The 12,744-nt window shown below is 38.9% G+C and overlaps 1 protein-coding gene across 5 annotated transcripts in view; it reads left to right on the top strand.

The window, feature by feature from the left end:
• Positions 1 to 12,744, top strand: part of FILIP1 (filamin A interacting protein 1) — a 280,061-nt gene that overhangs the window by 240,696 nt on the left and 26,621 nt on the right. For all 5 annotated transcript variants that reach the window (XM_044001801.1, XM_044001800.1, XM_044001799.1 and 2 more), the window contains one exon: positions 6,876 to 9,681. In XM_044001801.1, coding sequence (XP_043857736.1) covers positions 6,876 to 9,681 — 2,806 coding nt within the window. The remainder of the gene's footprint in view (positions 1 to 6,875; positions 9,682 to 12,744) is intronic.

Below are 12,744 nucleotides of genomic sequence, written 5' to 3'. Positions count from 1 at the left end.
CTTATAGCTATGAAGATGATATTTTTTTGCGGGGGTAGGGGGGCAATGAGGGTTAAATGACTTGCCCAGGGTTACACAGCTAGTAAGTGTCAAGTGTCTGAGTTCAGATTTGAACTCAGGTCCTCTTGAATCCAGGGCCAGTGCTTTATCCACTGTACCACCTAGCTGCCCCAGATAGTTTTTTGTTTTTTTGTTTGTTTGTTTGTTTTTGTTTTTTTGTTTGTTTGGGTTTTTTTTGCAGGGCAATGAGGGTTAAGTGACTTGCCCAGGGTCACACAGCCAGCAAGTGTCAAGTGTCCAAGGCTGGATTTGAACTCAGGTACTCCTGAATCCAGGGCCGGTGCTTTACCACTGCGCCACCTAGCTGCCCCAATAGTTTTTTTTTTTAACCCAAGTGCAGGAATCATCAGGACAGAGTGAAAAAAAAAAAAAACTAGATTTGGAGTCAGATAACCTGGATTTGAATTTCTCTCCTATTTACTACCTGTGTGACCTTGGGAAAATAACTTTCCCTTTCTGTTCTGCCTCAGTTTTATGATTTATAAAAGGAAGAAGTTGGACTAGTTAAACTATAAAATACCTTCCAATTTTAAAACCTATGGTTTTATTTTTCCCTATGAAGTTTCAGCATCCTGGGTTTGGCCCAATATTCTACCCTAGAGGCTATGTTTTTGGATTCTGACTGTTATCTAGTATTATCTAGTATCTAGTATGTTAGCTATCTTCTGCAGATAGGTAGTACAGCACATTAGGCCTGAACTCAGAAAGACCTGAATTCAAATGCAGCCTCACACATTTACTAGCTGTGTGACCCTTGGCAAGTCACTTAACCTCCATCTGCCTCATCATCCTCATCTGTGAGGATCAGATGAGATAATGTTTGTAAAGTGTTCAGCACAGTGCCTGGCACATAACAGGCTCTTGATGCTTGTTCCTTCGCCATTCTTCCTCACCACTAATCCTCCTCTCCCAGCTTTGTGGCATCATAATATTTAATAAGTATGGCACCTGGGAGCAGCCTAGTGGCACAGTGGATAAAGGACCAGCCCTGAATTCAGGAGGACCTAAATTCAAATCCAGCCTCAGACACTTGATACTTACTAGCTGTGTGACCCTGGGCAAGCCACCTAACCCTCATTGTGACCTATCCCTTTATCCAAGTCATTAGTAAAAATGTTTAATAGCACAAGGCCAAGAACAGATCCTTGAGTCTCTCCATAGGGGATCTCATTAGAATCATGGGCTTAGAGCTATAAGGAACCTGAGAGATCATTTAGTCCACTTATTTCATTTGGCAGGTGAGGGAGCTGAAGTCCTAAATCCCAGGGAGATTGGGAGTTTCATGGGTATTAAATGGCAGGGCCAGAACTTGAATCCAGGTCCTCAAATCCGAATCCAGAGACTTTTCTGGGCAAGAGTTGACTCCCACAGTAGAGGGAAGCTTCTACAAATTTGCATTTCTGCATGTAATTCTCCTTATGATACACCACACACACACACACACACACACACACACACACACATCTCCTCCAGAAGGTCTCTCAGGATTTACAAAGGGCCCAAACACATTTGGAGCATTTACCAGGTTCTCTGGAGTTATCAACTACATACTAACAAAAAATTTTTAAAAATAATATTAATAACATTTTTAAAGGAAATATATTCTTATATGTCAAAAATAACAAATGATATTATAGTAGTGCTCATGGAAAATAATAATCCCTTCTTGTCAGCCTAAATATAACCTTCCTTCCGAGGCCCGTGAGAGTCTTGGTGACTCACAATTGTGTCCTGGGTCACCCCTGATCAGTTACCCTCGACATAGTCCCTCAAACTGTTCTGTGCCTCTGTTGCTATGATTATAACACTTTGCTTCCCTACTCCCATGTCTCTGATCATAGGATATTATGATGAGGAAACTGAGGGCTAGAGAAAAGTTTGCAGAGTGGGCTGGTAAATGTTTAACAACCAGGTCTCCAGGGGTTGTGGAAATATACACAAGATACACTTTTAGGTTTAATCTACATTATTAAGAATTTTCTCTATCACTTTCTTAATTAAGTCCAATCAATCTACAAAATAATAAATCAAGTCTTGATTTGAAGCTTGCTCATTTCCAGGCTCACAGTGAGGATTTAGCAGTTAACAAAAGAGACAGCTCCAGAACATACCTCTGGCACTTGCCCAAAGTCACTTAACTAGTTAGGGGAAGAAATGACACCAGAACCCAGGCCTCTTGACTCTCAGTCTGATGTTTTCACCATAAAATAGTCTTTTAAAAGACAAAAATTATAAAGATGATTGTAAATCAGTGTGCAGTTTCGAATGTGGTTTTGAATTTCATTTTGTAAAATTTCACTTTGTAATTTCACTTTGCAAAAATAGCAACCCAGGATTTCTGGGGAAGATAGAAGTGGGAATACCATAGTTATTTCAGTGAAAACCTGCAACAGAGGGGGCTGTTTAATTGCTTGTGACTGGAAACTATTGTATTTGAAGTGAAACTTGAGTCTTCAATTACATTTTCTCCTATGTAGACAAATTTCCCTTTCCTTAAACAATATTTTGACTTTAGACATTGATGATGCCTGTTATTCCTAAAATCAAAACTGATCATCATAGGGGCAGCTAGGTTGCATAGTGGATCGAGTGCTGGCCCTGGAGTCAGGAGGACATGAATTCAAATACAGCCTCAGACACTTGACACTTACCACCTGTGTGACCCTGAGCAAGTCACTTAACCCTGACTGACCCATAAAACAAACAAACAAAAAACAAAATTGACCATCATAGACTATGAGCCCTTTGAGAACAGGAACTGTCTTTTGCCTTTCTTTGTATCCTTAAGAACTTAGCATATTACCTGGCACATAGTAGGCACTTATAAATGCTTATTGCTTATTGACTATCGAGAAATAATAAGCTAGTATAGGATGATTGGTAAATTTAAATGACTTTTTGTTGCTTATTGTAGATTTGTTGTTATTTCAAATTATTAGGAAAACATGTATTTCCTAAAGAAGGTAAAATAACAAAGATCGGAGTTCAGATGAACTCACTGGTGCACAGTGGTTCAGGGACTGGAGTCTTCCCCAGTGCAATATAGCTTTGCAGGGTTCAGAGTTCAAGCAGGCTGGGTTGAGTGTCTGGGTCCCTTGGAGCAGAGTTTCAGAACTTTACTTGGGATCAAGGAACTGGCTCTGAAATGTGGGAGCTGAGGTCAGTGGCAAAACCAAACACCCCATATACACCAGAATATCTCTAGCAACACTTTTTGTAGTATCAGAGAATTTGAAACTTGAAACAAGTGCCCAGTGATTGGGTACTGTCTAAACAACTTGTGATTTGTTTTTAACTATGGAAGAAAACAAACTTAATTCTGCATTAGCCGAAATCTGTCAACAACACCTTTATAATTTTACAATAAATTGTTTGTAGAGATTGGCCCTCCTAGCTACATATCCTCTAAGTAAAGCAATTTCTAACTCACATTTATGGTCATCAGGAAACAAAACATGAAAATTCCTCAACAAAAAAAAGGACAAAGTTTACCATTTTCAGTTATGGTTTTATAACAGTTAACACCATTTAAAAAAAAGAATAAGGAATGTGAACACAGTCTAAGGAAAAACTGTGATAATATTTAAAGCTAAGGGAATAATGCTGGACACACCCTTAGAAAAGACCTCCTCATCAGCAGTGTGTGGCCTCTTTGTAGATCAAAGACACTCTTAAACTTATCACTTTCAACACCAAATCTTGCAACATATAGGAGGCCTTAGTTACTGTGAACTTCCACAGAACAGAAATAAGAATTCTTGTGGAAGGGAGACATATTGCACACGAAGGGGAGGAGAATTTGTAGAATCATTGAACTATGAGGGGGAAAAGGCCAGGATTTATTGTCAGAGGACCAAGGCTTGTATCGTGTCTTCGATATTAGGATCATAGATTTAGAGCTAGAAGGCACCTTAGATATCAAACAGTCCAAGCTCATTCTGATGATTTTATAGATGAGGAATTTGAAACCTAGAAAGATAAAGTAACTGGACCTCAGTCTCAGAGGTAGCAAGTGACAAAGCTGGGGTTCAAACCTACCATGTAATCAGATAAGTCACTTGTCCTCAGTTTCCTCATCTGTAAAATGGGGGTATTGGACTGGAATGCTTCTAAGGTCCCTTCAAACTGTAAATCTGGGCACCATTTGATTTTGGCGATCTTCCATTTCGAAACTCTCTTCCCTCACCTTTCTGGCACTATACTCTCCTGGTTCTGTTCATAATTCTCTGATGGTTTCTCCTCTGTCTCTTCTGCAGGGTCCTTTTCCTCTCTTCCCCACCATAGTAAGTATTCCCCAAGGTTTGGTTCTCTGCTCTTCTAGAGCTCTCCTTAATTACTTAGAAATCCCATTCCCAACTACCACTTCTATATAAATGACTCACAAATCTGTATTTTCAACCCTGAACAAATGCTAGTTATTAAATATTCCCACACATGTGGCCTACTACTATCACCTAAATCTCAGCATGTCCAAAACAGAACTCTTAATCATCCCCTCTCATGCAGGAGGGGGTTGAACTGGATGATTTCCAAGGGCCCTAACATTCTATGATTCTAGATTCTACTATTATTGAATGGAATTAGAAACATGATTGCTAAAAGGATATTGGGGTGTATTTACAATGACTACATCCACCTAAGAGGGGCTAAGAAGGGAAGGCTTCATTCAGTGACTCAAACACTTTTGAAGGAAGAGACTTGACTGCTAGAGGTGAACACACACACACACACACACACACACACACGCACACACATTTGAGAGGAGGAATTGCATGTACAAGAGTATAGAGATAGAAATGACCAAGTTTTTATAAAATGAAGTACACTTCACTTTTATTTTAAAGGTATTTAAACCTTCATTTTAGCACAGAAGTTCTTAACCTGGAGGTCCACATACCATAGATTTCATGAAGTCTTTGAAATGGGATAGGGAAAAAATACATCTTTATTTTCTTTTGTTTTGTTTTTTTGTTTTTTAGTGAGGCAATTGGGGTTAAGTGACTTGCCCAGGGTCACACAGCTAGTAAGTGTTAAGTGTCTGAGGCCGGATTTGAACTCAGGTACTCCTGAGTCCAGGACCGGTGCTCTATCCACTATGCCACCTAGCTGCCCCACATCTTTATTTTCTATTAACTTCTAAGTGAAATTTGTCATTTCCTTCAAACTATGTACAAGGTGTGTCAGCTATTTTAGCTACTACTAAATCCTATTTGAGTGGTTGCTCCTTGAGAGTAGGGATTGTTTCAATCTTTGTATTTATATGGACAGCACCTAGTGCAGTGCCTGGCATGTCACATGTGCCTAACAAATGTTAGATGTTTGGTTAAGTCAATCAAGCTTGCAAGAGGTTCTTTGGCAATCATTTCCTACTACCAAGATGATGACTTGTATAATCTTGGACAAGTCACTTAATGTTTCTAGGTTTTTGTTTTGTCACATAAAAAGATGTGGCTGGAATAACTTTATCTGTAAAAGAACTTCCAACTCTATGATCCTAGGATCACAGATTTAGAGATGGAACAGACTTTTCATTAAGAGATGTCAATCTCTCAGCTCTGTCAGTACCGACAAAACTTCTGGGAACCAGATTAAAATGTAATTAGGAAATGTTTAACAAAATAAATAAAAATGTAACAACATAAATAATGTTAATTTGTGGTTTCTAAACCAATATGTATCCCACAAGGATCTGCTTCTATTGGAGTTTGACACCACTGATCTAGTTAATATTAGTCTGTGATCATTTTATAGTTCAAGAAACTGGGGCCCAGAGAGCTTTAAGTGATCTTTCCAAAGTCACACAGGTCCTATGTACATGTTTATATAGCTCTTGAAAGAACATTAATTTGGCTTATAAAAACACATTATAGAGATTACATTGTGGTGAAATCATCAAAATTGTTGTTTCAACACTAATCTGACATGGTTCTATCATAAAGCTGCTATAAATCATTTCTATAGGTTCATCCAGTCATTTCATGATGCAATGTGAAATCTATTATAATTGCATTTACTTTATTAACAGCTCATCTAGTAAAAATGTTTAATAAACTACTAAAAACAAATTAGGTGAAGAAAATGTTTATGGAGTCTGTAACTATGGAAAGAACAAAATGTACCTAAATAAACACATTTTATTGGTTGTTTATAACTTCACTATAAACACATTAAATGACTACAGAGACATTTTCATATTAACATATGGCGTACATGTTAATCATCATATTAACTTCAATGCTTTTATGGATATATTAAAGTAAATTCTCAAAATGGCTATGACTGATTAGGTAAAAAGCTAATTAACCATAAATAGGCAATTATATGCCATTTTCACTTTGAGAGATGTTTGAACAAATGGATGAATCAAAAAGGATTTGTCAAGTGTCTCCTTGTGTGAAAAGATGCCCTAGGAGCCAAGGATACAAAGACAAAAAGAAATTAAGTTCTTACCCTAAAGGACTCTGCTTTCTATATCATATAAAGAAGAAAGGCTATCTCAGAGCAGTAATTCTTGAGATTGAAAACTTTTTTATTTGGAAAAGCCCTTGATTTTCTCTCAACCTTCTCTATCAAAGTAAAATTATGTAATGAGGAAGGAGTACAAAGTCATTGATTAGCCTAGTGTAAAAAGGAGTGGGGAAGGGCTCTTTATAAACTCAGTTTTCTACCCTTATCCTGTTTGATGTGGCATACCACATACAGTTGTGGATAAGAGATAATTCATTAAGTTGAAGATTTTAGTTTTAATTTTATTCTAGGACTCAAACATCAGTGTTGATCAGTATGTTAATGCATGATTGTGTTTTATATTTCAGGTTAAAAAAACTTCTTGAGCAGGAGAAGATCTACCAAGCTCGCAAAGAGAAAGAAAACACCAAGAGGCTCAATAAACTGAGAGATGAACTGGTGAAACTCAAATCATTTGCCCTCATGCTTGTAGATGAAAGACAAATGCACATCGAACAACTTGGTCTGCAAAGCCAGAAGGTGCAAGACCTTACACAGAAACTAAAGGAAGAGGAGGAGAAATTGAAAGCTATTACTTCAAAATCCAAAGAAGATAGACAAAAGCTGCTTAAGTTAGAAGTAGACTTTGAACATAAGTCTTCAAGGTTCTCTCAAGAGCATGAGGAGATGAATGCTAAATTGGCTAATCAGGAATCACACAACAGGCAGCTTCGGCTTAAGCTGGTAGGTTTAACCAGGAGAATTGAGGAACTGGAAGAAACCAACAAGAACCTCCAAAAGGCTGAGGAAGAACTTCAAGAGTTAAGAGATAAAATAGCCAAAGGGGAATGTGGGAACTCCAGCCTTATGGTAGAGGTGGAAAACCTCCGGAAGCGTGTGTTGGAAATGGAGGGCAAAGATGAGGAGATCACCAAAACAGAATCACAGTGTCGAGAATTGAAGAAGAAGCTGCAAGAAGAAGAACACCATAGCAAGGAGCTCAGGTTAGAAGTTGAGAAGTTACAGAAGAGAATGGCTGAACTGGAGAAGCTGGAAGAGGCTTTTAGCAAGAGCAAATCAGAATGCACGCAGCTGCACTTGAATCTGGAAAAAGAGAAGAACTTAACCAAAGACCTGATAAATGAATTGGAAGTGGTAAAGAGTCGAGTTAAAGACCTTGAATCTTCTGAAAGCCGGTTAGAAAAGGCCGAAATGAGTTTAAAGGATGATCTGACGAAGCTGAAGTCATTTACTGTGATGCTGGTTGATGAAAGGAAAAATATGATGGAAAAAATAAAACAAGAAGAAAGAAAAGTTGATGGGCTCAATAAAAATTTCAAGGTAGAGCAAGGGAAGGTTATGGATGTGACTGAGAAACTAATTGATGAAAGTAAGAAGCTTTTAAAACTTAAGTCTGAAATGGAGGAAAAGGTATATAGCTTGACAAAAGAGAGGGATGAGTTAATGGGCAGATTGAAAAGTGAGGAAGAAAAGTCCTCAGAGCTGAGTTGTAGTGTTGACCGATTAAAGAAGAGGCTGGATGGCATAGAGGAAGTGGAGCGAGAAATAACCAGAAGCAGATCCCGAAAAGGACCTGAACTTACCTGCCCAGAAGATAACAAGATTAAAGAATTAACACTGGAAATAGAAAGACTGAAAAAGCGTCTCCAACAACTAGAAGTAGTTGAAGGAGACTTAATGAAGACAGAGGATGAGTATGATCAGCTGGAGCAAAAATTCAGAACTGAGCAGGATAAGGCTAACTTTCTCTCTCAACAACTGGAGGAGATAAAGCACCAGATTGCAAAAAATAAAGCAATTGAGAAAGGTGAGGCTGTAAGTCAGGAGGCTGAGCTAAGACACAGATTCCGGTTAGAAGAGGCCAAGAGCCGAGACTTGAAGGCTGAAGTACAAGCCCTGAAAGAGAAGATTCATGAGTTAATGAACAAAGAAGACCAGCTTTCTCAGCTGCAGGTGGACTACTCAGTTCTTCAGCAAAGATTTATGGAAGAAGAAAACAAGAATCGAAACATGGGACAGGAAGTCCTGAACTTGACAAAAGAGTTAGAGCTCTCTAAGCGCTACAGCCGAGCTCTAAGGCCAAGTGTAAATGGAAGAAGGATGGTAGATATTCCTGTGGCGTCTACTGGTGTGCAGACAGATGTAGTAAGCAATGAAGCTGCAGAGGAAGAAACCCCAGCTGTGTTTATAAGAAAATCTTTCCAAGAGGAAAATCATATTATGAGCAATCTTCGGCAGGTGGGGCTAAAGAAGCCCATGGAGCGATCATCTGTACTGGACAGGTATCCTCCAGCAGCAAATGAGCTGACGATGAGGAAATCTTGGATCCCATGGATGAGAAAAAGGGAAAATGGCCCCCCAACACCTCCAGAGAAAGGGCCTCGGGCCAATTCTAGTCCAGGACATCCAGGAGAGGTCGTTCTTTCCCCAAAGCAGGGCCAGCCTCTTCATATTCGGGTGACTCCTGATCATGAAAACAGCACGGCTACTTTGGAGATAACTAGTCCAACATCTGAAGAATTTTTTTCTAGTACCACCGTCATTCCTACATTAGGGAACCAAAAACCACGGATCACCATTATTCCCTCACCAAATGTCATGTCTCAGAAATCAAAAGGGAGTGATGCAACATTGGGGCCAGAACGTGCCATGTCACCAGTAACGATAACTACATTCTCAAGAGAGAAGGCCCCTGAAGGTGGCAGAGGAGCTTTTATGGAGAGACCCACATCCCCCATTCAGATAATGACAGTATCAACATCTGCAGCACCTGCAGAGATCTCTGTATCTCCAGAATCAAAGGAAATGCCCATAGGAAGGACTGTCTTCAAAGTAACTCCAGAAAAACAGAATGTCCCAACTCCAGTACGAAAATTCAACTCCAACGCCAACATCATAACCACAGAGGACAACAAAATTCACATTCACTTGGGTTCCCAATTTAAACGATCCCCTGGAGCAAGTGCTGAAGGGGCAAGTCCACTCATTACCGTTAGACCAGTCAATGTGACAGCTGAAAAAGAGGTCGCCACTGGCACCGTCCTTCGTTCTCCTAGGAACAACCTCTCCTCAAGGCCTGGAGCAAGCAAAGTGACAAGCACCATCACTATAACACCTGCTACCACATCATCCACCAGGGGAACCCAGTCAATGGTAAGTAGAATAGGTTTCCAGGATATTCATTGGGGTTTATCTGGGGAGGAGGGGGGAATGGGAGGAGTGGGGAATGGGAGGAGTGAAGAAGCTCTTAAATACGCCCATATCAAATAGCTTAACCTCCTTTTTAAAAAAAGAATAATATTCATTCTACTGTTTGGAATTGCTTTTTACATGACCTTTAGAGAAGTGTAGAGGAAGAGAAATTGAAGTTCAATTATCACATGCTCTTTGCTATGTTTGGTGGAAAGAAATGAAGAATTCTAAATGGTGGTGGTTGGGAAGACCTATCAGGTAAACTAGCCAGCTACTTCCCCAGAAAAGTACAAAAGCACAGAGAAAATAAGAGACTTACTTCCCACATCTTACATTCTTAAAGACAGAAGAGCATTCAAAATGTTTTGGATTTTGGAAGGCAATTTCTCTACTATAGACATTGGTATTTGTAATAGGACTTGGGTTTAGTTACAAACACACACTCTAGAATTACATTTTTTTGGATTTTTTGGATTTTTTGGATTTTTTAGATTTTTTTGGAGGCAATTGGGGTTAAGGGACTTGCCCCAATTAAGGGTCACATAGCTAGTAAGTATTTGAGACTGGATTTGAACTCGGGTCCTCTTGACTCTAAATCTGGTGCTCTATCCACTGTACCACCTAGCTGCCCCTAATTGGTAAATCAGCAAATTCACCTTTAGAAGTACATTTCAAATGCAGTATTCCATGCATGAAATGTCTCAAACAAGAATTTTTCCAATTGTGTTCACCTTGGTTTTCTACTATGTGTTGTTAATGTACCATGGCATAGTAGGTAAATGGATAAAGGAAAATCTGAGGCTGTTCTCCTCTGACATATAATAGTGTGTGACCATGGGCAAATCATTTACATTTTCTAATACCCCAGCCCACTCTCAGAAATTTTAAGTTACCAATCTGTATCTCTTCAGGGAGTTTCCACACTTTGAGTTCCTGAAGGTGTTGACTCATTCTATAAACCCTTCCACTCCAATGTTTAAATAAGCCTCTTGTTCCTGGTGCCATTGCCTCTATTAAATATATGTGAACTAGTTAGAAATAAGAATGTTTAACAGCTAGAACTAGATCCAGGGCTGGGACCTTACAAGTCATCTAGGGTAGGGTTATCAAACATTGCCCACAATACTCCAGAGTGAAGTCTGAATCAGATTAAAATGTAATTGGAAGGAGGCAGCTAGGTGGTGCAGTGGATAAAGCACTGGCCCTGGATTCAGGAGGACCTGAATTCAAATCCGACCTCAGACACTTGACACTTACTTACTAGCTGTGTCAAGTCACTTAACTCTCATTGCCGCCCCCCCCACCCCGGAAAAAAGTTAACAAAATTTTAAAAATACAATAGAACATAGATAGTGTTAATAGGTGGTTTACTAAGTCAATATGTAGCTCATGGGGTTCCTTAAAAATACTTTAGTGCTTCCCCCTTTCTATATGAGTTTGACATTATTGTTCTAGGGCATTTGATGTAACCAATTGCAAATGTAAGTATGAGGAAAACTTGGTGAATCTGGAACTTTTAAACAATGGGCACAGTGTTCTTTCAGCCTCCTTTTAAGGAAGACTAGAAGCTGGTTGTTTTAGCTATATAATCTGTGTGCAACTTCAATAGATATTATTCTTATATGGTACACATACCTTCAGATTCTTCTTTAAAAATGTTAGCTACTAATAGCCTTCTAATGACAGCTTTGGGCTATACAAAAGCTTCTCTTTTGGAAACAAATAGCATTCCAGGTTCCCCATCCTTCTCAAGCCTTGGAATGCTATCTTGTCTGACTCTTAGCACAGGCAGCCACGGGGAGCCAAGAGCTAAGCAAGCTGAGAAGCTTTCTTTCTCTTTTTGATGATTGGTGCAAAGAAACGAAGAATTTTAAGTGATGGTGGTTGGAAAGACCTATCAGGTTAATTAGCCAGCTACTTCCCCAGAAAAGTGCAAAAGCACAGAGAAAATAAGAGACTTACTTCCCACATCTAAGATTCTTAAAGACAGAAGAGCGCTCAAAATGCTTTGGATTTTGGAAGGCAATTTCTCTACTATAGACATTGGTATTTGTAATAGAGCTACATAGTTTTCTTATCAGCCACATCATTTGGATTATAGGCAAAATCCCCTTAAAAACAAGGGTTCTTATCCTTAGGGCCATAGATCCCTAAGATATCTTTGCAGAGTATTCAGTTAACTTGGGTCTATAAACTTGTATAGTGGGTGGGGGGTGGTTTACATCTTCATTTCAATGTAATTGGTTTGATATCCTATATATACATATATATGCATTTAGCCATTCAAGTCAGTCAACATACATTTATTAAGCACCTACTATGTGCCAGGCATTATGCTAAGGTTTGAGGATACAAAAAAAGGCAAAAAATAGTCCCTCCTTTCAATGCACTAATGGAGGAACAAGATGCAAAAAAAAAAAGTATAAACAAGATATAGAGGAGAAATTGGGACAATTTTAAAATATTCTGAGAAGAGGTTCATAGTCTTCACTATACTGATAGAGGGGTCTATAACACAATAAAGAACTCTGCAGTATAACAAATAGAATTTCAATGAAATAGATATGAATTGAGGGGCAGGAAAGAGAGGTAGGTAGTCACCTAGGGCATGGCACATCTGAAGAAAGGGGAATCTGGGGTAAAATATATTTGAATATTACTTTAAAAAGTATAAATGGATATATTTTGAATGCCAGAAAATTTCTGTTTCCATAGTATGTATTTGTTTTGTGATACGGTAAATTGCACATGTTGGTGAAGGCTTTCCAGAACATGATACAAAGGGAAATATAATTTTCAAAGCTTGCTTAGGGAAAAAAAAAAACTTGTTTCAACACTGCATCAAGATCCTTTGTAGAAGTAAAAGAGTATCACCAAAAAAACCCAAACAAACAAAAAACAAATAGGGGCAGCTAGGTAGTGCAGTGGATAAAGCACTGGCCCTGGATTCAGGAGGGACCTGAGTTCAAATCTGGTTTCAGACACCTAACACTTACTAGCTGTGTGACTTTGGGTAAGTGACTT

Source organism: Dromiciops gliroides, chromosome 4, assembly GCF_019393635.1.
Source record: "Dromiciops gliroides isolate mDroGli1 chromosome 4, mDroGli1.pri, whole genome shotgun sequence".
Lineage (NCBI taxonomy): Eukaryota > Metazoa > Chordata > Mammalia > Microbiotheria > Microbiotheriidae > Dromiciops > Dromiciops gliroides.
The sequence above is the reverse complement of the archived record's forward strand: the minus strand, read 5'-3'. Positions and strand labels throughout refer to the sequence as shown.